At 38.6% G+C, this 27,798-nt stretch overlaps 3 protein-coding genes across 3 annotated transcripts; all 3 read left to right on the forward strand.

Moving 5' to 3' along the window:
- Positions 1-3,797: 3,797 nt before the first annotated feature.
- LOC124131215 lies at positions 3,798-11,152 on the forward strand. The gene is made up of 10 exons (XM_048401007.1): positions 3,798-3,868; positions 4,076-4,167; positions 4,584-4,646; positions 4,866-4,922; positions 5,298-5,375; positions 5,622-5,696; positions 5,878-5,943; positions 6,248-6,304; positions 7,416-7,467; positions 10,947-11,152. Exons 1-10 carry the CDS (start codon positions 3,823-3,825, stop codon positions 11,150-11,152), a joined length of 792 nt encoding a protein of 263 aa, XP_048256964.1. The 5' UTR covers positions 3,798-3,822.
- Positions 11,153-13,842: 2,690 nt separating this feature from the next.
- Positions 13,843-17,585, forward strand: LOC124131165 (proactivator polypeptide-like 1). Its single transcript, XM_046494269.2, has 10 exons — positions 13,843-13,910; positions 14,118-14,209; positions 14,641-14,703; positions 14,923-14,979; positions 15,355-15,432; positions 15,679-15,753; positions 15,935-16,000; positions 16,305-16,361; positions 16,585-16,639; positions 17,501-17,585. Exons 1-9 carry the CDS (start codon positions 13,865-13,867, stop codon positions 16,630-16,632), a joined length of 582 nt encoding a protein of 193 aa, XP_046350225.2. The 5' UTR covers positions 13,843-13,864; the 3' UTR covers positions 16,633-16,639; positions 17,501-17,585.
- A 6,516-nt stretch (positions 17,586-24,101) lies between these two features.
- LOC124131155 (proactivator polypeptide-like 1) lies at positions 24,102-27,798 on the forward strand. Its single transcript, XM_046494259.2, has 10 exons — positions 24,102-24,172; positions 24,380-24,471; positions 24,888-24,950; positions 25,170-25,226; positions 25,602-25,679; positions 25,926-26,000; positions 26,182-26,247; positions 26,552-26,608; positions 26,833-26,887; positions 27,720-27,798. Exons 1-9 carry the CDS (start codon positions 24,127-24,129, stop codon positions 26,878-26,880), a joined length of 582 nt encoding a protein of 193 aa, XP_046350215.2. The 5' UTR covers positions 24,102-24,126; the 3' UTR covers positions 26,881-26,887; positions 27,720-27,798.

A 27,798-nucleotide genomic window follows, 5' to 3' on the forward strand; every position in this document is an offset into this window, starting at 1 on the left:
CTGGTATGGACAACATGTTTTTTGAACATCTTTGATATGGTGGAAAATACCTTACAAAGTGCTTGTCAGAACACTTTAACCTCGTTATTACATCTGGATACATTCCTGCCCAATGGAAAAGAGGCACTATCATACCGATATTCAAAGGAGGCAACATGTCTCGCGTGTTACCGGATTCCTATCGAGGGGTAACCCTATTGCCGGTTATATACAAGGTATTTGAAGTCATTGTAAGTAGTAGAATCCAACAGCTCACCAACAGTGAATCCTTTCCATGTATACAACAACGTGGTTTCTAGAAAGGCCTTTCCTCCAGTGACACCTCCTTAATTGTACAAGAATCAATACTTCATAAAGAACGATCGGACGCCATCAACTTAGCCTTCTTAGACAGTTCAAAAGCGTTTGACGCAGTATGACACCAAGGACTTTTATACAAGCTGTATCATCTTGGAATCCCAGATGCACTGTGGGGGATATTTGACAATAGATACAAGTTCATCGAGAGCAGCGTCCTTGTTAATAACACAAGATCATACTGGTTTCCGTTATCAAGAGGTGTTCGGCAAGGAAGCGTCCTGTCGGCAAAACTCTACCTGCTATACATAGATGAACTGTGAGAGAAACTGTCCACCAGCAAACTTGGTGCAGTGATCTTGGATATCCATGTAATGGCACCCACTCAAGCGGACGATATAGCAATTGTTAGTCCAGTATCAGCAAATCTGCAGAAGATGATGACCATATGTGAAAGATATGGTTCAGACTGGCGGTTCTCTTTTTATCTCCTTCCAAGAGCCAGATAGTCAGATATAGTGACAGAAAAGCAGCTGCTTCTAGTGTTGTACTCTATGGACGTGATATCCCAGTGACAATTGAGCTTAAGCACGTTGGTTATATTGAACACTGAATTTAACTCATGGTAGAGAACTCTGGAGAGCTGCTCAAAGATGAAAGCATCAGCCATGACTTTTCAACATCAGGAAACTATTCTTTCTTGGCCACCTCTGTAATTGTTCTAATCATCTGCTTTCTAAGAAGGTTTTTATGACTCGTATCTCCATGTATATACATAAGTGTTCATTCACAAGTATGGGCTTTGTCCCAGACAAATGTCGCATCCTCCACAAGTATTCATTATACTGTCACCTGGAGGCATTTCTTAGTTCCAGTACATCCCTGGAGCGGAAGATATGGAAAAGGACAGTCAAAGAAGCCGTGAATACTTTTGAAGTACCAGCATGTCGGGAAAGACTTTCATCAGAAACTGACACTGTGCACTTTGAGAGTATTCACACGTGGCGAGGAGGATAGCTCGAGAGTGTCCTGAGCTAAAGTCAGCTGCCTGTTTTGCTGTCAACATTTGTGCGATGTGGAGACCGGGGAAATTACATGGTATCTGTTCACAGTGTAGTATTAACTACCATGACTTACTGACTCACGTACGGTGCCACTGTGTGAGTAAGAGAACAATAAGAGAGAACTTATGGTGTGACATTGTGTGTATAGGTCCCGTTGACATCAGCGTTGAACTCCACAACAAATCAGGTTATGTTTGCTGTCCTGTAAGCCACCTTTGGATACTGATCCAGATACCAGTGGCTCTTACTCACGAAGTGAAATTCGAGGACTATACCGCTTTCATTATATGGACGGAATTTACTAACAAAATACGTTACCACAGTGGTATATGGTGGTATACTCTGACAATGTAATAATTTTCATGTACTTATCTTTAATATTATACCTTGTAACTCTCCTATTGAGGAATAAAAGTGTACTTCTCCCTTTCTTTTAATACTTTTAATTACCTCTGCACAAAGTTTCTTGGAGGCTTTCATGCGAGGAATTCAGATTATATACACATTTAGAGTACTGTTTTATAACATGACGCATGGTACCGCGCTTCTGTACATGCTGGGTCCGAGTTCCCAATCTGTAATAAAATCTGGTCATCTCCTTTCAGTCGTGCATCCTGTAAAGATTTGTCAGCATTTGGATCACATCTGATAAGGGTCTCTTGTTTTGTCTTCAAGGATGTTTCATCAACAATAACTTTAGTCTTTTTAATGATGACACACTCCTTAGGAAGTATATGATTTGATCGCCTTCATACTTTTTGTCCTGAGTTATTTTGGATCTAAGAACAATCCTTGTCATTTTAAGGGATGGTTAAGAGGTTGATACATCTGTATCTCCATGTTGAGGGGAAGGTTCACAGGTAAACACATCTGCCTCTCCATCAACATGTCGTAAACACACCGGACACCATGAACTGTACGTTCCATAAACCGTCGATTGCAGTAGCGGCGATAAATTGCGTGTCACTGCACTTGGACGGCGTAAGACTTTGATTATACAAAGAAGGTATAAGACGCCGTTCCCAGGCGAAACTATAATGTGTATGTCACCAGGATATAGTTCGAATGTTGCCGATTGCTTCCTAATCAATAAAATAAAATAAAATCTACTAAAAATGTACTGGCATAAACAATTCAGAAACAACAAATACAGAACCCACCTAGATGAAACACATCAAACCATAATACACAAAATGCCATGTCTATTTGGAATTAATTAAAACACAAATGATTACATGCAACTGAATTGTTAAGGCAATGGAAACTAAACACTCACTTATGTGGTAATTAATCAGGTGTGAAACTGGAAAGTAAAGTTGATAAATGAACATGAGTATAATTACTACATATTCTTTGTTTGGTTCAAATACAAATCTGAAGACAAAATTGTCAAAATGAAAACGTTCGTACTCATGATCATCGGATGCTGGCTTCCCTAAGGGGCGTAACTCTTGACTGCCAATTACGGAACAATAGGCGACTGCACCCTTATCTCCCTCCATGTCATATATTACAGAAATTTATAATCTAACAGATACTAAGAACGACCACCATTGTATTGACTGTATTTGTATAAACTGCCGGATAAAGAAAGTATACATTTGACAAGGGATTTTGACAAACGTTGTCAAAAGGTTACCAAGCTGAAAACAGTCGCCGAAACACTGCAAAACTTAAGGTATAAATCTATGAAATACATCACCATCGAATAATCATGTTTGTTTGTTTCAATTTTAGCAACAATAAGAAATGTGTTTACACTTTCTTTTGCCCGAAAGTTTACATCTCTTGACAAATTCTCAAGAAGAATACATGCAAGCGTTTTAGGAAAGACGTTTCTGTTTATCACCTGACTTTTGGAGAGTGAGTGAGAGAGTGGGTGAATTTGGTTTTACGCCGCTTTTAGCAATATTCAAGCAATATCACGGCGGGGGACACCAGAAATGGACTTCATCCATGTGAAGAATGGAACCCGGGTCTTCGGCGTGACGAGCGAACGCTTTATCAACTAGGCTACCTCACCGCCCAACTGACTCTTGTAGCATTGGCAATGTCAGATAATTGACATAGTTTAGTAATCATGTAGATGCAAAACAAATTCAGTCAGCTGTTGACTAGTTACGACTCTTGAGTTCTTTCATCATGTCAATTGATTGTAGGGTGTATCACCATGGTCAACAGTAGGTGGCAAAGAGATCTAATCGAGAGAGATATCAAAAACAGGTTATTTTATTAAGAACGCGACAATTATTGTCTCAACATGTGTAGGTTTCAAACAGAGAATATTCGTTAAGAACAGGACATCTGTCTGAATCGTCTAGTTGAATTAGTTTGCTGTTAATTAAAGCCATCCTACTGTGCGCTGTGATTGACTAAGTCACCAACTATGAAGAATCGGAACATATATAAAGCTTTACATTTAAACACATCACAACAGTTGAATTTCTCAGCTTCAAGGACAATGAAGACTTTTTTCGCATTTGTAGTCGCTGTTGTAGCAAGTCAAGGTGAGTGTTTTAAATGGCCATGCCTTCTTACTATCCACTTCTCAGTAGATACGATGGTCGTGGCTAAGGCGCAGCAATATGATATTTACGGAAATCCAATTATATGCATTAATTCTTTTTCTGATGTGTTCGAATCTAAACATATTTACATTAATTATTTTTTGACTAAAGTTGACGCGTTGACGTTTTATATTTACATGTTTTCAGCTATGGCCCTGTCGATACAGGATGGAAATGATGAGTGCGCTGATTGCATCGCTTTCATTACTGATCGCCAGGAGATGGAACTCGAATCGATTGTACGTAAATAATACCGACTATAACCCATGATGGTTCGTAAAAATCGTACCCACTAACATATACGTACATGTTTAGAACATTATCTTTTTGATTATACACTAATGGTTTATACCCCTAACCTCAACATAATACTTAAAGTAATGGGACCAGTCAACCAAGTGTTCGTTTCGGAATCTACATCTGAATTTTCCAATTTCCCAAAATAAATGGGATCTGTCCAGTCTTTGGTAGAATATTGTACTGAACCCTACTCTCATATATTTATCACTATTCTATCTACTACAAATGGATCTATTACTACATATATTTAAAGATAAGTTTACCCCAGAACGTAAGGAGGTAAACATGTCACAAATACACTCATGTCTCTTCTCCAGATCTATTGTACTGAGTTTTTATATAACATGTGTTTCAGGAAGAACAGGAAGCAAAAATGAACAACGTCTGTTCTTCAATGGAACCCAGCAAGGTGGAAGAGGTGAGATAAATAATAGTTCTCAATAGTAAACAAACGGATTTCATAAACAACAAGATCAGATGTTTCATTGCAAAGAGCAATGTACTGAATATATCACAAGGTAGATAATTAAAAAGGTACAATAATCTATATTCATAGCAAACTGTGTTGATCCTTAACGCTGTGAATTAGATAAACTAATATTCTTGAAGTTAATATTATAAAAACGCGTATTTGCAGTGTAAGACAAAAGTGCAGAAAATATGCCAGAAGAAGAAGGACAAAGTCAACAGTCAGGTAACTGTTAATTTTTACATCATCAGAAATCCTGCTCCAATCAATGGACTTATCATGAAGCACAAGATTGCGTCAGCTTACATTTGCATATACTGACATCATGAAAAAGGTGATTGATGCAAAAAGTTCAGGAAAGTACCAATCAGATGGAATTTAGATACCCGGGGAAGGAGATGGAAAACTCTATATCAGCATTTCAGCTTACATTTCCTTTATCAGAATAATAACCTTTACCATGATTTCACTGAGTTACACAAAATGCTGAGAATTGGACTATGATTTTACCCTTTAACTCTATAATTATTATTGTACACTGCGAGTAAGCAAAAGGATTTGGTTTTACAACATATCATGTAATTGTGTTCACCTTCATAGAGCCCTGAAGCCATCTGCAAAGCCACCAAGTACTGCCCGTCGCTTGATACCGCCAACATGAACACACCTACAAACAAGGCAAGATTAATACCTAGTACCAGTCCTCTAGTCAACAGGTTTAGTGAGTATAACTCATCAAACTTACACACAATCAAATGAATGTCTTAACGTGTTCATGATTTGTACAATTTACTGGGTTCGAAAGTAGGTTCGTCTTTCGTCACACTTATTGTGCTGCAATATTATTGTTACATTGGTTACAATCTAAAGTTTAAAAACTGTAGGCATAATGATGCATTCAATTTGTCATTTCATGTTTCGTAGGTTCAAGGGAGACGGCGATGCAAGGACTGCAAGAACTTTCTAAAAGACGTCAAAGAAAGGCAAATGGTCACTGTTGTGAGTGACAAATATTGAGAAGGTTTAATCACTCCTATGTTGGTCTGGCACATTTACATTATTTCCCAAACTACATAAAACATGTACCATCTTGTTTTAAGTAAAATAACTAATCGTACACGTTGATGTAATGCAATCATAACATCATGACAACGTGTAGTTAAAAACGTTTCTTTTACAGGCCTCTGTAAAGGAACTGATCGAAACCATGTTCTGTGAAAAGCTCAGCGAAGACCGCCAGGAACAGGTGTGTATATAGTTATCCAATCATTGTTCAGTTTTCTGATTATGATATAAATTCAGTAGTTCTTTCCTTATTATAGTCCTAGACAATCCATGTGTTTGACACCATGAATATCGGATACAATGACGTGCACCATTCAAGTCAGCTAGCCTGACCATCTGATCCCGTAGGTCGCCCCTCATATTGTGTTACAGGTAATTTCATAATCAGTCATGATACATATTCTTATTTCATTATATAATGTGTGTATGTATACAATTTCACGTTCATCTTATTATGTTTGAGCATTCTGTGTACTCTGTTTCAGTGTGCTGACTTTCTAGATGCAGCAATCGAAATCGAAATCGAGCTACTAGATTTGGTGGTAAGTAAATGTTGGATGTATAAGTGAGATACTCATTGTTTTGATATCTACATAAACTTACACTTTACAGCTATATATGTCGATTTCTTAAGACATATCCATTAAGGACACTTATCAATATGTATGATCGGAATGAAGTATAAAACCTGGATAGTAAGAGTTAAAAGACTACTGTTTATTTAATTAAAACTATGTAAAAGAATGGAACTTTTTGTTTATTACAGAATGTTAAAACGTCATGCAAACTACTTGGTATGTGTGGTGCCAACTAGTTGTAAGGTGAGTTGTATTGAACGTGATATAGGCGAGGTAAGGTGAAGTGAGGCGGGATGAGTTTTAACATCGCGTTCAAGATTATTGCACTCCATGTGGCGGCTTGTTCTCGTCCGGACTTTATAGTGCTTGCTCACTGAGATGCCATGTCGCAGTTTCACATAGAAACCCCACTCTGACACATTATACTCAGACACCGAGCCGGCCAGTGCTTGTTGATGGTTGATGTTGCGCTAAAGCACACACGGGTGCTTTTGAACATTGCTACTCTCCTTTTACAAACTGAAATTATGTACTGTTTCGTGTTGATTCCCAAATTGAAATAGTATGTTAATCCAGAAGTCTGAACGTAAAAGAACTTCGTGTGAAACCAACAAACAACCAGCATGTTGTATACAATCAACAAATGAATTACAAAAATTAACTGGGTTTACAAATCAGGACAAATTACTCCACATTAATTACAATGGCGCCTCGGGCAATACACCACGGAGGTTTTCCTTCTGTCTACGCAATAGTTACACCGCTGTCTGAGGAACAAGTTTCGGTTGGAACTATTGACTGTTTGTTTCGTTTACTTCAACGCCACAATCAGCACTATTCCAGCTATATGAAGGCCTGTCTGAACCAGACACGCAATCAGCCAAATTACCGAGTCTGGCCACTCGACCCATTAAGTCGCCTCTAACGACCAGCATAGGTTGATTGGGAGAAATACTTACTCTGGACCAACTGTCTTCTGCTCCCCAGACGGATGCTCTGTCCACTCTGATATGAAATATTCTTACATTATTACACATGACACGGTTAACTTCAGTGTGTATTTTTGGTATTGCAGATGCTGACAATGCTGCCTCTCGATCCTTCAGCGCACACGAACAACGTCACGTGTAAAACATTGTCAATAAAACTTTGCATTTGACCAGAGTACTGTTGTTTCTTGGACGGTTTATGTGAGATATGGAGATCATTTGTTGAACCTGTGTCATATAATAGGCACGTGAAAATTATTTAGCAATCGAATCCTAGTGGAACGCCATTTATCACACCATACATAACATAGACTCTCGACAGTCAAGAACGCAAAGAAATTGGTCCAGGCTGGTCAACTGATGATCAAATGAAACTACTTTAACACGTTTTTCTATTATCGTTCTATTTTGAGGATAGAGGAAGGGAGTTGGGTTTGGTTTGTCCAAGGAACGGAACTCTGCACGGCGAATAGCGGCGCCTCAGACGACTGAACCAATCGCATCCTCATCCTTGAGGATAGACCATTATGCGGTGAACTAAATACTCAGAATCAGACATTATACGATTAAATGAGGAGACACATGTATACAGGATCAAGACAAATGGACATAATAAGTTGTCACCAGTTAATTCCTGAAACAAATTGAAATAAAACGGTTATTGGCAAATGAACCCATTACGATTACTATTTTCAACAGATATCCTAAGAAGATAAACAGAACGAAGCTATCGCGTGTACAGCAAAGAGTGAGTGAGTTTAGGTTAACGCCTCTTTGAACAGTACGTCAGTTTCATCAGCACTCGTGACGGGTGCTATAATGCTATGTCACACATGGGTGCTCTTGAATATTAATACTCTCTTTTGATTAATTGAAATTATATTCACTGCTCCACGGCTCAGTCATATATATCCGCTTCACCCACGGGCACTTTACCGGGGATCATGTAAATGTACAGTGACAAAGACAATAAGGAGACATGTAAGGTTCAACCATTTCATTGCATGGTACAAGTGACGGGTAATCGTGACCTAGTGTCGCACGGGATATGATGTGGTAGTGCATGGTTGCCTAGCATTGGACAATAAGTGAAGGAAACATTACATTCCTTAGAACTATTATCAGATGGATACCAGACCTATCCTTCATTTGAATGGTTAAAGCTTCACCAACGTTACAAACTTTTAACTCAGAACTTATCAACTTGAAATATTTGAATAAACTTTAATTTTAAAGTCTCTGCAATGAGCATGACCTTTCACGGGGCACAAAGTGCTCTTGTCTCACAAGGTAAGAGATTCAGTCTAACTAGTGGTCTGGTGACTCTCTTGGAACATCTCCTTTCAGTCTCTTCACATTCCTGCTGTAGTACAGTAGGTCTGGTATTCATCTCGTCAGGCACTGATAATGATGTACTCGTAGTGTCTTGATGGTCATCTGGCTTCCACTGCTCAGTTGTCTTGTTGCTGGACATTACTGAATCTCACTTACAGTCACGGTATCTGCCGTCCTAGTAGTTTCCTCCCACATATGAGTGAGTGAGGAATGAGTATGGTTTTACGCCACTTCTACATTGCAACAATATCACGAAAGGGACACCGGAACATGGGCTTCATGCATTGTACTCAGGTGGGAATAAAACCCGGGTGTTTGCCGTGACGAACTAACACTTTTACAACTAGGCTACCTCATCGTCCCTGTGATGTGCAGTACTACAGTATATTTGTTTTGTTTATATTTAATTCACTTACTTTATTTGAATGTTCATCTGGAATATAATTATATATTAATCATAAAATATCGTAAAATATCACTGACATTAAATGTTTGGAGAATTGACAATACCTGAAGTTGATGTCATAATGCGTTATCACCCAAATAGATGTTATCCCACACCAGGGTGGTGAACACATTGCCGCGAAATCCATAGGGAACATCGGTTTCATGCTGTAATTTTGTTTTGTCGTCAAAGCCGTATCAAGAGTCACCGAGTAGGAAACGCCGTGTCCTAACGAGTTGAGTAGCTGCTGTAATTTGGTAGACCCTTTAATGTGTCTTTAGGGCCACACCTAAAGCAAAGTGTTTTCGCATCAGCTTTCCACCACAGAGAAAAGACGAATTATGTCTTGTGAAAGAGAAAGTATTTTTCTGGTTGTTATTTCCTTTTATTTCCACCAACTGCCGTTCTTTTAATACTTTTCTCAATTATCTAAATACGAAAATTTCTTGAAGGCTTTAATGCGAGATGTTCAGATTATATACACATTTAGAGTACTGTTTATAACATGACGCATGGTACCGCATTTCTGTACATACTGGGTCCGAGTACCAAATACGGGTCTCTTGTTTTCTCTTCAAGGATCAATTTTTGTTTTGATCGCCTTCATACATTTTGTCCTGTCCATTTTGTGACCTAGATCAGAAGATGTTTTGGACTTTAAATCGACGTGGGAACCAATTGCATGCCTTGAAGCAGAAGGTGTGCAAACAAGAAATGCCCAAGAAATCTGTACCATAATGCCAAACCATATGAAACAGGTATCAAGCGACCAAGATGAGCTTCACTTTGATCAAGAGGTTAGGAAGCACATTGAGGGACACGTGGAAAGGATACGTTTGGACATACAGGGCACTGACCAGTCATCAGTTGATCTTCTAACAAGTCCAGGGAAAAAAACATCAATTTGCAAAACCCCAAAACGCAAACAAGGCTGCTGGTATGGACAACATGTTTTTGAACATCTTCGATATGGTGGAAAATACCTTACAAAGTGCTTGTCAGAACTCTTTAACCTCGTTATTACATCTGGATACATTCCTGCCCAATGGAAAAGAGGCACTATCATACCGATATTCAAAGGAGGCAACATGTCTCGCGTGTTACCGGATTCCTATCGAGGGGTAACCCTATTGCCGGTTATATACAAGGTATTTGAAGTCATTGTAAGTAGTAGAATCCAACAGCTCACCAACAGTGAATCCTTTCCATGTATACAACAACGTGGTTTCTAGAAAGGCCTTTTCTCCAGTGACACCTCCTTAATTGTACAAGAATCAATACTTCATAAAGAACGATCGGACGCCATCAACTTAGCCTTCTTAGACAGTTCAAAAGCGTTTGACGCAGTATTACACCAAAGACTTTTATACAAGCTGTATCATCTTGGAATCCCAGATGCACTGTGGGGGATATTTGACAAAAGATACAAGTTCATCGAGAGCAGCGTCCTTGTTAATAACACAAGATCATACTGGTTTCCGTTATCAAGAGGTGTTCGGCAAGGAAGCGTCCTGTCGGCAAAACTCTACCTGCTATACATAGATGAACTGTGAGAGAAACTGTCCACCAGCAAACTTGGTGCAGTGATCTTGAATATCCATGTAATGGCACCCACTCAAGCGGACGATATAGCAATTATTAGTCCAGTATCAGCAAATCTGCAGAAGATGATGACCATATGTGAAAGATATAGTTCAGACTGGCGGTTCTCTTTTTATCTCCTTCCAAGAGCCAGATAGTCAGATATAGTGACAGAAAAGCAGCTGCTTCTAGTGTTGTACTCGTATCTCCATGTATATACATAAGTGTTCATTCACAAGTATGGGCTTTGTCCCAGACATATGTCGCATCCTCCACAAGTATTCATTATACTGTCACCTGGAGGCATTTCTTAGTTCCAGTACATCCCTGGAGCGGAAGATATGGAAAAGGACAGTCAAAGAAGCCGTGAATACTTTTGAAGTACCAGCATGGCGGGAAAGACTTTCATCAGAAACTGACACTGTGCACTTTGAGAGTATTCACACGTGGCGAGGAGGATAGCTCGAGAGTGTCCTGAGCTAAAGTCAGCTGCCTGTTTTGCTGTCCACATTTGTGCGATGTGGAGACCGGGGAAATTACATGGTATCTGTTCACAGTGTGGTATTAACTACCATGACTTACTGACTCACGTACGGTGCCACTGTGTGAGTAAGAGAACAATAAGAGAGAACTTATGGTGTGACATTGTGTGTATAGGACCCGTTGACATCAGCGTTGAACTCCACAACAAATCAGGTTATGTTTGCTGTCCTGTAAGCCACCTTTGGATACTGATCCAGATACCAGTGGCTCTTACTCACGAAGTGAAATTCGAGGACTATACCGCTTTCATTATATGGACGGAATTTACTAACAAAATACGTTACCACAGTGGTATATGGTGGTATTCTCTGACAATGTAATAATTTTCATGTAATTATCTTTAATATTATACCTTGTTACTCTCCTATGGAGGAATAAAAGTGTATATAAAAGTACTTCTCCCTTTCTTTTAATACTTTTAATAACCTCTGCACAAAGTTTCTTGGAGGCTTTCATGCGAGGAATTCAGATTATATACACATTTAGAGTACTGTTTTATAACATGACGCATGGTACCGCGCTTCTGTACATGCTGGGTCCGAGTTCCCAATCTGTAATAAAATCTGGTCATCTCCTTTCAGTCGTGCATCCTGTAAAGATTTGTCAGCATTTGTATCACATCTGATAAGGGTCTCTTGTTTTGTCTTCAAGGATGTTTCATCAACAATAACTTTAGTCTTTTTAATGATGACACACTCCTCAGGAAGTATATGATTTGATCGCCTTCATACTTTTTGTCCTGAGTTATTTTGGATCTAAGAACAATCCTTGTCATTTTAAGGGATGGTTAAGAGGTTGATACATCTGTATCTCCATGTTGAGGGGATGGTTCACAGGTAAACACATCTGCCTCTCCATCAACATGTCGTAAACACACCGGACACCATGAACTGTACGTTCCATAAACCGTCGATTGCAGTAGCGGCGATAAATTGCGTGTCACTGCACTTGGACGGCGTAAGACTTTGATTATACAAAGAAGGTATAAGACGCCGTTCCCAGGCGAAACTATAATGTGTATGTCACCAGGATATAGTTCGAATGTTGCCGATTGCTTCCTAATCAATAAAATAAAATAAAATCTACTAAAAATGTACTGGCATAAACAATTCAGAAACAACAAATACAGAACCCACCTAGATGAAACACATCAAACCATAATACACAAAATGCCATGTCTATTTGGAATTAATTAAAACACAAATGATTACATGCAACTGAATTGTTAAGGCAATGGAAACTAAACACTCACTTATGTGGTAATTAATCAGGTGTGAAACTGGAAAGTAAAGTTGATAAATGAACAATTCAAACGCCTTCCATACATCAGTTTGACGTGTTTCACATATCATTTACAATCTAATCAACTCGGTTCTCGTTATCTACCCATCCAGAATAATAGGTTCACCACACAATGAGTTATCGGTTGAATAAATAAGAGCACTCTTTTGCATGCAGTGTGCGTACATTATGCTGTTTGATAAAATCTTGTATATCGCATGAGTATAATTACTACATATTCTTTGTTTGGTTCAAATACAAATCTGAAGACAAAATTATCAAAATGAAAACGTTCGTACTCATGATCATCGGATGCTGGCTTCCCTAAGGGGCGTAACTCTTGACTGCCAATTACGGAACAATAGGCGACTGCACCCATATCTCCCTCCATGTCATATATTACAGAAATTTATAATCTTACAGATACTAAGAACGACCACCTTTGTATTGACTGTATTTGTATAAACTGCCGGATAAAGAAAGTATACACTTGACAAGGGATTTTGACAACCGTTGTCAAAAGGTTACCAAGCTGAAAACAGTCGCCGAAACACTGCAAAACTTAAGGTATAAATCTATGAAATACATCACCATCGAATAATCATTTTTTGCTTGTTTCAATTTTAGCAACAATAAGAAATGTGTTTACGCTTTCTTTTGCCCGAAAGTTTACATCTCTTGACAAATTCTCAAGAAGAATACATGCAAGCGTTATAGGAAAGACGTTTCTGTTTATCACCTGACTTTTGGAGAGTGAGTGAGAGAGTGGGTGAATTTGGTTTTACGCCGCTTTTAGCAATATTCAAGCAATATCACGGCGGGGGACACCAGAAATGGACTTCATCCATGTGAAGAATGGAACCCGGGTCTTCGGCGTGACGAGCGAACGCTTTATCAACTAGGCTACCTCACCGCCCAACTGACTCTTGTAGAATTGGCAATGTCAGATAATTGACATAGTTTTGTAATCATGTAGATGCAAAACAAATTCAGTCAGTTGTTGACTAGTTACGACTCTTGAGTTCTTTCATCATGTCAGTTGATTGTAGGGTGTATCACCATGGTCAACAGTAGGTGGCAAAGAGATCTAATCGAGAGAGATATCAAAAACAGGTTATTTTATTAAGAACGCGACAATTATTGTTTCAACATGTGTAGGTTTCAAACAGAGAATATTCGTTAAGAACAGGACATCTGTCTGAATCGTCTAGTTGAATTAGTTTGCTGTTAATTAAAGCCATCCTACTGTGCGCTGTGATTGACTAAGTCACCAACTATGAAGAGTCGGAACATATATAAAGCTTTACATTTAAACACATCACAACAGTTGAATTTCTCAGCTTCAAGACAATGAAGACTTTTTTCGCATTTGTAGTCGCTGTTGTAGCAAGCCAAGGTGAGTGTTTTAAATGACCATGCCTTCTTACTATCCACTTCTCAGTAGATACGATGGACGTGGCTAAGGCGCAGCAATATGATATTTACGGAAATCCAATTATATGCATTAATTTTTTTTCTGATGTGTTCGAATGTAAACATATTTACATTAATTATTTTTTGACTAAAGTTGACGCGTTGACGTTTTATATTTACATGTTTTCAGCTATGGCCCTGTCGATACAGGATGGAAATGATGAGTGCGCTCATTGCATCGCTTTCATTACTGATCGCCAGGAGATGGAACTCGAATCGATTGTACGTAAATAATACTGACTGTATCCCATGATGGTTCGTAAAAATCGTCCTATTTCCAAACGTGCCCACTAACATATACGTACATGTTTAGAACATTATCTTTTTGATTATACACTAATGGTTTATACCCCTACCCTCAATATAATACTTAAAGTAATGGGACCAGTCAACCAAGTGTTCGTTTCGGAATCTACTTCTGAATTTTCCAATTTCCCAAAATAAATGGGATCTGTCCAGTCTTTGGTAGAATATTGTACTGAACCCTACTCTCATATATTTATCAGTATTCTATCTACTACACATAGATCTATTACTACATATATTTAAAGATAAGTTTACCCCAGAACGTAAGGAGGTAAACATGTCACAAATACACTCATGTCTCTTCTCCAGATCTATTGTACTGAGTTTTTATATAACATGTGTTTCAGGAAGAACAGGAAGCAAAAATGAACAACGTCTGTTCTTCAATGGAACCCAGCAAGGTGGAAGAGGTGAGATAAATAATAGTTCTCAATAGTAAACAAACGGATTTCATAAACAACAAGATCAGATGTTTCATTGCAAAGAGCAATGTACTGAATATATCACAAGGTAGATAATTAAAAAGGTACAATAATCTATATTCATAGCAAACTGTGTTGATCCTTAACGCTGTGAATTAGATAAACTAATATTCTTGAGGCTAATATTATAAAAACGCGTATTTGCAGTGTAAGACAAAAGTGCAGAAAATATGCCAGAAGAAGAAGGACAAAGTCAACAGTCAGGTAACTGTTAATTTTTACATCATCAGAAATCCTGCTCCAATCAATGGACTTATCATGAAGCACAAGATTGCGTCAGCTTACACTTGCATATACTGACATCATGAAAAAGGTGATTGATGCAAAAAGTTCAGGAATGTACCAATCAGATGGAATTTAGATACCCGGGGAAAGAGATGGAAAACTCTATATCAGCATTTCAGCTTACGTTTCCTTTATCAGAATTATAACCTTTACCATGTTTTCACTGAGTTACACAAAATGCTCAGGATTGGACTATGATTTTACCCTTTAACTCTATAATTATTATTGTACACTGCAAGTAAGCAAAAGGATTTGGTTTTACAACATATCATGTAATTGTGTTCACCTTCACAGAGCCCAGAAGCCATCTGTAAAGCCACCAAGTACTGCCCGTCGCTTGATACCGCCAACATGAACACACCTACAAACAAGGCAAGATTAATACCTAGTACCAGTCCTCTAGTCAACAGGTTTAGTGAGTATAACTCATCAAACTTACACACAATCAAATGAATGTCTTAACGTGTTCATGATTTGTACAATTTACTGGGTTAGAAAGTAGGTTCTACTTTCGTCACACTTATTGTGCTGCAATATTAGTGTTACATTGGTTACAAACGAAAGTTTAAAAACTGTAGGCATAATGATGCATTCAATTTGTCATTTCATGTTTCGTAGGTTCAAGGGAGAGGGCGATGCAAGGACTGCAAGAACTTTCTAAAAGACGTCAAAGAAAGGCAAATGGTCACTGTTGTGAGTGACAAATATTTAGAAGGTTTAATCACTCCTATGTTGGTCTGGCACATTTACATTATTTCCCAAACTACATAAAACATGTACCATCTTGTTTTAAGTAAAATAACTAATCGTACACGTTGATGTAATGCAATCATAACATCATGACAACGTGTAGTTAAAAACGTTTCTTTTACAGGCCTCTGTAAAGGAACTGATCGAAACCATGTTCTGTGAAAAGCTCAGCGAAGACCGCCAGGAACAGGTGTGTATATAGTTATCCAATCATTGTTCAGTTTTCTGATTATGATATAAATTCAGTAGTTCTTTCCTTATTGTAGTCCTAGACAATCCATGTGTTTGACACCATGAGTATCGGATACAATGACGTGCACCATTCAAGTCAGCTAGCCTGACCATCTGATCCCGTAGGTCGCCCCTAATATTGTGTTACAGTTAATTTCATAATCAGTCATGATATATATTCTTATTTCATTATATAATGTGTGTATGTATACAATTTCACGTTCATCTAATTATGTTTGAGCATTCTGTGTACTCTGTTTCAGTGTGCTGACTTTCTAGATGCAGCAATCGAAATGGAAATCGAGCTACTAGATTTGGTGGTAAGTAAATGTTGGATGTATAAGTGAGATACTCATTGTTTTGATATTTACATAAACTTACACTTTACAGCCATATATGTCGATTTCTTAAGACATATCCATTAAGGACACTTATCAATATGTATGATCGGAATGAAGTATAAAACCTGGATAGTAAGAGTTAAAAGACTACTGTTTATTTAATTAAAACTATGTAAAAGAATGGAACTTTTGTTTATTACAGAATGTTAAAACGTCATGCAAACTACTTGGTATGTGTGGTGCCAACTAGTTGTAAGGTGAGTTGTATTGAACGTGATATAGGCGAGGTAAGGTGAAGTGAGGCGGGATGAGTTTTAACATCGCGTTCAAGATTATTGCACTCCATGTGGCGGCTTGTTCTCGTCCGGACTTTATAGTGCTTGCTCACTGAGATGCCATGTCGCAGTTTCACATAGAAACCCCACTCTGACACATTATACTCAGACACCGAGCCGGCCAGTGCTTGTTGATGGTTGATGTTGCGCTAAAGCACACACGGATGCTTTTGAACATTGCTACTCTCCTTTTACAAATTGAAATTATATACTGTTTCGTGTTGATTCCCAAATTGAAATAGTATGTTAATCCAGAAGTCTGAACGTAAAAGAACTTCGTGTGAAACCAACAAACAACCAGCATGTTGTATACAATCAACAAATGAATTACAAAAATTAACTGGGTTTACAAATCAGGACAAATTACTCCACATTAATTACAATGGCGCCTCGGGCAGACGCCCTGTCCAATACACCATGGAGGTTTTCCTTCTGTCTACGCAATAGTTACACCGCTGTCTGAGGAACAAGTTTCGGTTGGAACTATTGACTGTTTGTTTCGTTTACTTCAACGCCACAATCAGCACTATTCCAGCTATATGAAGGCCTGTCTGAACCAGACACGCAATCAGCCAAATTACCGAGTCTGGCCACTCGACCCATTAAGTCGCCTCTAACGACCAGCATAGGTTGATTGGGAGAAATACTTACTCTGGACCAACTGTCTTCTGCTCCCCGGACGGATGCTCTGTCCACTTTACTGATGACTAGTCATGATATGAAATATTCTTACATTATTACACATGACACGGTTAACTTCAGTGTGTATTTTTGGTATTGCAGATGCTGACAATGCTGCCTCTCGATCCTTCATCGCCCACGAACAACGTCACGTGTAATTTATTGTCAATAAAACTTTGCATTTGACCAGAGTACTGTTGTTGCTTGGACGGTTTATTTGAGATATGGAGATCATTTGTTGAACCTGTGTCATATAATAGGCACGTGAAAATTATTTAGCAATCGAATCCTAGTGGAACGCCATTTATCACACCATACATAACATAGACTCTCGACAGTCAAGAACGCAAAGAAATTGGTCCAGGCTGGTCAACTGATGATCAAATGAAACTACTTTAACACGTTTTTCTATTATCGTTCTATTTTGAGGATAGAGGAAGTGAGTTGGGTTTGGTTTGTCCAAGGAACGGAACTCTGCACGGCGAATAGCGGCGCCTCAGACGACTGAACCAATCGCATCCTCATCCTTGAGGATAGACCATTATGCGGTGAACTAAATACTCAGAACCAGACATTATACGATTAAATGAGGAGACACATGTATACAGGATCAAGACAAATGGACATAATAAGTTGTCACCAGTTAATTCCTGAAACAAATTGAAATAAAACGGTTATTGGCAAATGAACCCATTACGATTACTATTTTCAACAGATATCCTAAGAAAATAAACAGAACGAAGCTATCGCGTGTACAGCAAAGAGTGAGTGAGTTTAGGTTAACGCCTCTTTGAACAGTACGTCAGTTTCATCAGCACTCGTGACGGGTGCTATAATGCTATGTCACACATGGGTGCTCTTGAATATTAATACTCTCTTTTGATTAATTGAAATTATATTCACTGCTCCACGGCTCAGTCATATATATCCGCTTCACCCACGGGCACTTTACCGGGGAGCATGGTACATGTGACGGGTAATCGTGACCTAGTGTCGCACGGGATATGATGTGGTAGTGCATGGTTGCCTAGCATTGGACAATAAGTGAAGGAAACATTACATTCCTTAGAACTTTTATCAGATGGATACCAGACCTATCCTTCATTTGAATGGTTAAAGCTTCACCAACGTTACAAACTTTTAACTCAGAACTTATCAACTTAAAATATTTGAATAAACTTTAATTTTAAAGTCTCTGCAATGAGCATGACCTTTCACGGGGCACAAAGTGCTCTTGTCTCACAAGGTAAGAGATTCAGTCTAACTAGTGGTCTGGTGACTCTCTTGGAACATCTCCTTTCAGTCTCTTCACATTCCTGCTGTAGTACAGTAGGTCTGGTATTCATCTCGTCAGGCACTGATAATGATGTACTCGTAGTGTCTTGATGGTCATCTGGCTTCCACTGCTCAGTTGTCTTGTTGCTGGACATTACTGAATCTCACTTACAGTCACGGTTTCTGCCGTCCTAGTAGTTTCCTCCCACATATGAGTGAGTGAGGAATGAGTATGGTTTTACGCCACTTCTATATTGCAACAATATCACGAAAGGGACATCGGAACATGGGCTTCATGCATTGTACTCAGGTGGGAAAAAACCCCGGGTGTTTGCCGTGACGAACTAACACTTTTACAACTAGGCTACCTCATCGTCCCTGTGATGTGCAGTACTACAGTATATTTGTTTTGTTTATATTTAATTCACTTACTTTATTTGAATGTTCATCTGGAATATAATTATATATTAATCATAAAATATCGTAAAATATCACTGACATTAAATGTTTGGAGAATTGACATTACCTGAAGTTGATGTCATAATGCGTTATCACCCAAATAGATGTTATCCCACACCAGGGTGGTGAACACATTGCCGCGAAATCCATAGGGAACATCGGTTTCATGCTGTAATTTTGTTTTGTCGTCAAAGCCGTATCAAGAGTCACCGAGTAGGAAACGCCGTGTCCTAACGAGTTGAGTAGCTGCTGTAATTTGGTAGACCCTTTAATGTGTCTTTAGGGCCACACCTAAAGCAAAGTGTTTTCGCATCAGCTTTCCACCACAGAGAAAAGACGAATTATGTCTTGTGAAAGAGAAAGTATTTTTCTGGTTGTTATTTCCTTTTATTTCCACCAACTGCCGTTCTTTTAATACTTTTCTCAATTATCTAAATACGAAAATTTCTTGAAGGCTTTAATGCGAGGTGTTCAGATTATATACACATTTAGTGTACTGTTTATAACATGACGCATGGTACCGCATTTCTGTACATACTGGGTCCGAGTACCAAATACGGGTCTCTTGTTTTCTCTTCAAGGATCAATTTTTGTTTTGATCGCCTTCATACATTTTGTCCTGTCCATTTTGTGACCTAGATCAGAAGATGTTTTGGACTTTAAATCGACGTGGGAACTAATTGCATGCCTTGAAGCAGAAGGTGTGCAAACAAGAAATGCCCAAGAAATCTGTACCATCATGCCAAACCATATGAAACAGGTATCAAGCGACCAAGATGAGCTTCACTTTGATCAAGAGGTTAGGAAGCACATTGAGGGACACGTGGAAAGGATACGTTTGGACATACAGGGCACTGACCAGTCATCAGTTGATCTTCTAACAAGTCCAGGGAAAAAAAAAAAAATTTGCAAAACCCCAAAACGCAAACAAGGCTGCTGGTATGGACAACATGTTTTTGAACATCTTTGATATGGTGGAAAATACCTTACAAAGTGCTTGTCAGAACTCTTTAACCTCGTTATTACATCTGGATACATTCCTGCCCAATGGAAAAGAGGCACTATCATACCGATATTCAAAGGAGGCAACATGTCTCGCGTGTTACCGGATTCCTATCGAGGGGTAACCCTATTGCCGGTTATATACAAGGTATTTGAAGTCATTGTAAGTAGTAGAATCCAACAGCTCACCAACAGTGAATCCTTTCCATGTATACAACAACGTGGTTTCTAGAAAGGCCTTTCCTCCAGTGACACCTCCTTAATTGTACAAGAATCAATACTTCATAAAGAACGATCGGACGCCATCAACTTAGCCTTCTTAGACAGTTCAAAAGCGTTTGACGCAGTATGACACCAAGGACTTTTATACAAGCTGTATCATCTTGGAATCCCAGATGCACTGTGGGGGATATTTGACAATAGATACAAGTTCATCGAGAGCAGCGTCCTTGTTAATAACACAAGATCATACTGGTTTCCGTTATCAAGAGGTGTTCGGCAAGGAAGCGTCCTGTCGGCAAAACTCTACCTGCTATACATAGATGAACTGTGAGAGAAACTGTCCACCAGCAAACTTGGTGCAGTGATCTTGGATATCCATGTAATGGCACCCACTCAAGCGGACGATATAGCAATTGTTAGTCCAGTATCAGCAAATCTGCAGAAGATGATGACCATATGTGAAAGATATAGTTCAGACTGGCGGTTCTCTTTTTATCTCCTTCCAAGAGCCAGATAGTCAGATATAGTGACAGAAAAGCAGCTGCTTCTAGTGTTGTACTCTATGGACGTGATATCCCAGTGACAAATGAGCTTAAGCACGTTGGTTATATTGAACACTGAATTTAACTCATGGTAGAGAACTCTGGAGAGCTGCTCAAAGATGAAAGCATCAGCCATGGCACTCGTCAAATCGGGACTGCATGAACGCGCTCTAAACCCCATGACAAGCTCAAAACTTATTACGGCAATTTGTATCCCAAAGGCTATGTTTGGGTGTTATGGTCGATGATTTCCAAGGCAGAAATTCTGGCTATAGAAGGAGCACAGAGGTCCATTCTCAAAATGGCACAGGGACTTCCACGTCATACTAGGTCTGACATAGTTAATGCTCTTCCCGGCTGGCTCCCCATAGAATCACTTTTCAACATCAGGAAACTATTCTTTCTTGGCCACCTCTGTAATTGTTCTAATCATCTGCTTTCTAAGAAGGTTTTTATGACTCGTATCTCCATGTATATACATAAGTGTTCATCCACAAGTATGGGCTTTGTCCCAGACATATGTCGCATCCTCCACAAGTATTCATTATACTGTCACCTGGAGGCATTTCTTAGTTCCAGTACATCCCTGGAGCGGAAGATATGGAAAAGGACAGTCAAAGAAGCCGTGAATACTTTTGAAGTACCAGCATGGCGGGAAAGACTTTCATCAGAAACTGACACTGTGCACTTTGAGAGTATTCACACGTGGCGAGGAGGATAGCTCGAGAGTGTCCTGAGCTAAAGGCAGCTGCCTGTTTTGCTGTCCACATTTGTGCGATGTGGAGACCGGGGAAATTACATGGTATCTGTTCACAGTGTAGTATTAACTACCATGACTTACTGACTCACGTACGGTGCCACTGTGTGAGTAAGAGAACAATAAGAGAGAACTTATGGTGTGACATTGTGTGTATAGGTCCCGTTGACATCAGCGTTGAACTCCACAACAAATCAGGTTATGTTTGCTGTCCTGTAAGCCACCTTTGGATACTGATCCAGATACCAGTGGCTCTTACTCACGAAGTGAAATTCGAGGACTATACCGCTTTCATTATATGGACGGAATTTACTAACAAAATACGTTACCACAGTGGTATATGGTGGTATACTCTGACAATGTAATAATTTTCATGTACTTATCTTTAATATTATACCTTGTAACTCTCCTATTGAGGAATAAAAGTGTACTTCTCCCTTTCTTTTAATACTTTTAATTACCTCTGCACAAAGTTTCTTGGAGGCTTTCATGCGAGGAATTCAGATTATATACACATTTAGAGTACTGTTTTATAACATGACGCATGGTACCGCGCTTCTGTACATGCTGGGTCCGAGTTCCCAATCTGTAATAAAATCTGGTCATCTCCTTTCAGTCGTGCATCCTGTAAAGATTTGTCAGCATTTGTATCACATCTGATAAGGGTCTCTTGTTTTGTCTTCAAGGATGTTTCATCAACAATAACTTTAGTCTTTTTAATGATGACACACTCCTCAGGAAGTATATGATTTGATCGCCTTCATACTTTTTGTCCTGAGTTATTTTGGATCTAAGAACAATCCTTGTCATTTTAAGGGATGGTTAAGAGGTTGATACATCTGTATCTCCATGTTGAGGGGAAGGTTCACAGGTAAACACATCTGCCTCTCCATCAACATGTCGTAAACACACCGGACACCATGAACTGTACGTTCCATAAACCGTCGATTGCAGTAGCGGCGATAAATTGCGTGTCACTGCACTTGGACGGCGTAAGACTTTGATTATACAAGAAGGTATAAGACGCCGTTCCCAGGCGAAACTATAATGTGTATGTCACCAGGATATAGTTCGAATGTTGCCGATTGCTTCCTAATCAATAAAATAAAATAAAATCTACTAAAAATGTACTGGCATAAACAATTCAGAAACAACAAATACAGAACCCACCTAGATGAAACACATCAAACCATAATACACAAAATGCCATGTCTATTTGGAATTAATTAAAACACAAATGATTACATGCAACTGAATTGTTAAGGCAATGGAAACTAAACACTCACTTATGTGGTAATTAATCAGGTGTGAAACTGGAAAGTAAAGTTGATAAATGAACATGAGTATAATTACTACATATTCTTTGTTTGGTTCAAATACAAATCTGAAGACAAAATTATCAAAATGAAAACGTTCGTACTCATGATCATCGGATGCTGGCTTCCCTAAGGGGCGTAACTCTTGACTGCCAATTACGGAACAATAGGCGACTGCACCCATATCTCCCTCCATGTCATATATTACAGAAATTTATAATCTTACAGATACTAAGAACGACCACCATTGTATTGACTGTATTTGTATAACTTGCCGGATAAAGAAAGTATACACTTGACAAGGGATTTTGACAACCGTTGTCAAAAGGTTACCAAGCTGAAAACAGTCGCCGAAACACTGCAAAACTTAAGGTATAAATCTATGAAATACATCACAATCGAATAATCATTTTTGTTTGTTTCAATTTTAGCAACAATAAGAAATGTGTTTACACTTTCTTTTGCCCGAAAGTTTAGATCTCTTGACAAATTCTCAAGAAGAATACATGCAAGCGTTTTAGGAAAGACGTTTCTGTTTATCACCTGACTTTTGGAGAGTGAGTGAGAGAGTGGGTGAATTTGGTTTTACGCCGCTTTTAGCAATATTCAAGCAATATCACGGCGGGGGACACCAGAAATGGACTTCATCCATGTGAAGAATGGAACCCGGGTCTTCGGCGTGACGAGCGAACGCTTTATCAACTAGGCTACCTCACCGCCCAACTGACTCTTGTAGCATTGGCAATGTCAGATAATTGACATAGTTTAGTAATCATGTAGATGCAAAACAAATTCAGTCAGCTGTTGACTAGTTACGACTCTTGAGTTCTTTCATCATGTCAATTGATTGTAGGGTGTATCACCATGGTCAACAGTAGGTGGCAAAGAGATCTAATCGAGAGAGATATCAAAAACAGGTTATTTTATTAAGAACGCGACAATTATTGTCTCAACATGTGTAGGTTTCAAACAGAGAATATTCGTTAAGAACAGGACATCTGTCTGAATCGTCTAGTTGAATTAGTTTGCTGTTAATTAAAGCCATCCTACTGTGCGCTGTGATTGACTAAGTCACCAACTATGAAGAATCGGAACATATATAAAGCTTTACATTTAAACACATCACAACAGTTGAATTTCTCAGCTTCAAGGACAATGAAGACTTTTTTCGCATTTGTAGTCGCTGTTGTAGCAAGTCAAGGTGAGTGTTTTAAATGGCCATGCCTTCTTACTATCCACTTCTCAGTAGATACGATGGTCGTGGCTAAGGCGCAGCAATATGATATTTACGGAAATCCAATTATATGCATTAATTCTTTTTCTGATGTGTTCGAATCTAAACATATTTACATTAATTATTTTTTGACTAAAGTTGACGCGTTGACGCTTTATATTTACATGTTTTCAGCTATGGCCCTGTCGATACAGGATGGAAATGATGAGTGCGCTGATTGCATCGCTTTCATTACTGATCGCCAGGAGATGGAACTCGAATCGATTGTACGTAAGTAATACCGACTATAACCCATGATGGTTCGTAAAAATCGTACCCACTAACATATACGTACATGTTTAGAACATTATCTTTTTGATTATACACTAATGGTTTATACCCCTAACCTCAACATAATACTTAAAGTAATGGGACCAGTCAACCAAGTGTTCGTTTCGGAATCTACATCTGAATTTTCCAATTTCCCAAAATAAATGGGATCTGTCCAGTCTTTGGTAGAATATTGTACTGAACCCTACTCTCATATATTTATCAGTATTCTATCTACTACAAATGGATCTATTACTACATATATTTAAAGATAAGTTTACCCCAGAACGTAAGGAGGTAAACATGTCACAAATACACTCATGTCTCTTCTCCAGATCTATTGTACTGAGTTTTTATATAACATGTGTTTCAGGAAGAACAGGAAGCAAAAATGAACAACGTCTGTTCTTCAATGGAACCCAGCAAGGTGGAAGAGGTGAGATAAATAATAGTTCTCAATAGTAAACAAACGCATTTCATAAACAACAAGATCAGATGTTTCATTGCAAAGAGCAATGTACTGAATATATCACAAGGTAGATAATTAAAAAGGTACAATAATCTATATTCATAGCAAACTGTGTTGATCCTTAACGCTGTGAATTAGATAAACTAATATTCTTGAAGCTAATATTATAAAAACGCGTATTTGCAGTGTAAGACAAAAGTGCAGAAAATATGCCAGAAGAAGAAGGACAAAGTCAACAGTCAGGTAACTGTTAATTTTTACATCATCAGAAATCCTGCTCCAATCAATGGACTTATCATGAAGCACAAGATTGCGTCAGCTTACACTTGCATATACTGACATCATGAAAAAGGTGATTGATGCAAAAAGTTCAGGAATGTACCAATCAGATGGAATTTAGATACCCGGGGAAGGAGATGGAAAACTCTATATCAGCATTTCAGCTTACATTTCCTTTATCAGAATAATAACCTTTACCATGATTTCACTGAGTTACACAAAATGCTGAGAATTGGACTATGATTTTACCCTTTAACTCTATAATTATTATTGTACACTGCGAGTAAGCAAAAGGATTTGGTTTTACAACATATCATGTAATTGTGTTCACCTTCATAGAGCCCTGAAGCCATCTGTAAAGCCACCAAGTACTGTTCGTCGCTTGATACCGCCAACATGAACACACCTACAAACAAGGCAAGATTAATACCTAGTACCAGTCCTCTAGTCAACAGGTTTAGTGAGTATAACTCATCAAACTTACACACAATCAAATGAATGTCTTAACGTGTTCATGATTTGTACAATTTACTGGGTTCGAAAGTAGGTTCGTCTTTCGTCACACTTATTGTGCTGCAATATTATTGTTACATTGGTTACAATCTAAAGTTTAAAAACTGTAGGCATAATGATGCATTCAATTTGTCATTTCATGTTTCGTAGGTTCAAGGGAGACGGCGATGCAAGGACTGCAAGAACTTTCTAAAAGACGTCAAAGAAAGGCAAATGGTCACTGTTGTGAGTGACAAATATTGAGAAGGTTTAATCACTCCTATGTTGGTCTGGCACATTTACATTATTTCCCAAACTACATAAAACATGTACCATCTTGTTTTAAGTAAAATAACTAATCGTACACGTTGATGTAATGCAATCATAACATCATGACAACGTGTAGTTAAAAACGTTTCTTTTACAGGCCTCTGTAAAGGAACTGATCGAAACCATGTTCTGTGAAAAGCTCAGCGAAGACCGTCAGGAACAGGTGTGTATATAGTTATCCAATCATTGTTCAGTTTTCTGATTATGATATAAATTCAGTAGTTCTTTCCTTATTATAGTCCTAGACAATCTATGTGTTTGACACCATGAATATCGGATACAATGACGTGCACCATTCAAGTCAGCTAGCCTGACCATCTGATCCCGTAGGTCGCCCCTAATATTGTGTTACAGGTAATTTCATAATCAGTCATGATACATATTCTTATTTCATTATATAATGTGTGTATGTATACAATTTCACGTTCATCTTATTATGTTTGAGCATTCTGTGTACTCTGTTTCAGTGTGCTGACTTTCTAGATGCAGCAATCGAAATCGAAATCGAGCTACTAGATTTGGTGGTAAGTAAATGTTGGATGTATAAGTGAGATACTCATTGTTTTGATATTTACATAAACTTACACTTTACAGCTATATATGTCGATTTCTTAAGACATATCCATTAAGGACACTTATCAATATGTATGATCGGAATGAAGTATAAAACCTGGATAGTAAGAGTTAAAAGACTACTGTTTATTTAATTAAAAATATGTAAAAGAATGGAACTTTTTGTTTATTACAGAATGTTAAAACGTCATGCAAACTACTTGGTATGTGTGGTGCCAACTAGTTGTAAGGTGAGTTGTATTGAACGTGATATAGGCGAGGTAAGGTGAAGTGAGGCGGGATGAGTTTTAACATCGCGTTCAAGATTATTGCACTCCATGTGGCGGCTTGTTCTCGTCCGGACTTTATAGTGCTTGCTCACTGAGATGCCATGTCGCAGTTTCACATAGAAACCCCACTCTGACACATTATACTCAGACACCGAGCCGGCCATTGCTTGTTGATGGTTGATGTTGCGCTAAAGCACACACGGGTGCTTTTGAACATTGCTACTCTCCTTTTACAAATTGAAATTATGTACTGTTTCGTGTTGATTCCCAAATTGAAATAGTATGTTAATCCAGAAGTCTGAACGTAAAAGAACTTCGTGTGAAACCAACAAACAACCAGCATGTTGTATACAATCAACAAATGAATTACAAAAATTAACTGGGTTTACAAATCAGGACAAATTACTCCACATTAATTACAATGGCGCCTCGGGCAATACACCATGGAGGTTTTCCTTCTGTCTACGCAATAGTTACACCGCTGTCTGAGGAACAAGTTTCGGTTGGAACTATTGACTGTTTGTTTCGTTTACTTCAACGCCACAATCAGCACTATTCCAGCTATATGAAGGCCTGTCTGAACCAGACACGCAATCAGCCAAATTACCGAGTCTGGCCACTCGACCCATTAAGTCGCCTCTAACGACCAGCATAGGTTGATTGGGAGAAATACTTACTCTGGACCAATGGTCTTCTGCTCCCCGGACGGATGCTCTGTCCACTCTGATATGAAATATTCTTACATTATTACACATGACACGGTTAACTTCAGTGTGTATTTTTGGTATTGCAGATGCTGACAATGCTGCCTCTCGATCCTTCATCGCACACGAACAACGTCACGTGTAAAACATTGTCAATAAAACTTTGCA

Source organism: Haliotis rufescens, unplaced genomic scaffold (assembly GCF_023055435.1).
Source record: "Haliotis rufescens isolate VD_foot unplaced genomic scaffold, xgHalRufe1.0.p SCAF_20, whole genome shotgun sequence".
Taxonomy (NCBI): Eukaryota; Metazoa; Mollusca; class Gastropoda; order Lepetellida; family Haliotidae; genus Haliotis; species Haliotis rufescens.

Bases quoted from the DNA above. Each gene is read 5' to 3' on its own strand.
- LOC124131215 (XM_048401007.1), top strand. From the start codon at position 3,823: ATGAAGACTTTTTTCGCATTTGTAGTCGCTGTTGTAGCAAGTCAAG. The intron at 4,923-5,297 runs GTAACTGTTAAT...TCACCTTCATAG, and splicing joins AGGACAAAGTCAACAGTCAG to AGCCCTGAAGCCATCTGCAA. The intron at 6,305-7,415 runs GTAAGTAAATGT...TTGGTATTGCAG, and splicing joins TCGAGCTACTAGATTTGGTG to ATGCTGACAATGCTGCCTCT.
- LOC124131165 (XM_046494269.2), top strand. From the start codon at position 13,865: ATGAAGACTTTTTTCGCATTTGTAGTCGCTGTTGTAGCAAGCCAAG. The intron at 14,210-14,640 runs GTACGTAAATAA...CATGTGTTTCAG, and splicing joins AGATGGAACTCGAATCGATT to GAAGAACAGGAAGCAAAAAT. The intron at 14,704-14,922 runs GTGAGATAAATA...GCGTATTTGCAG, and splicing joins AACCCAGCAAGGTGGAAGAG to TGTAAGACAAAAGTGCAGAA.
- LOC124131155 (XM_046494259.2), top strand. From the start codon at position 24,127: ATGAAGACTTTTTTCGCATTTGTAGTCGCTGTTGTAGCAAGTCAAG. The intron at 24,951-25,169 runs GTGAGATAAATA...GCGTATTTGCAG, and splicing joins AACCCAGCAAGGTGGAAGAG to TGTAAGACAAAAGTGCAGAA. The intron at 26,001-26,181 runs GTGAGTGACAAA...TTTCTTTTACAG, and splicing joins AAAGGCAAATGGTCACTGTT to GCCTCTGTAAAGGAACTGAT.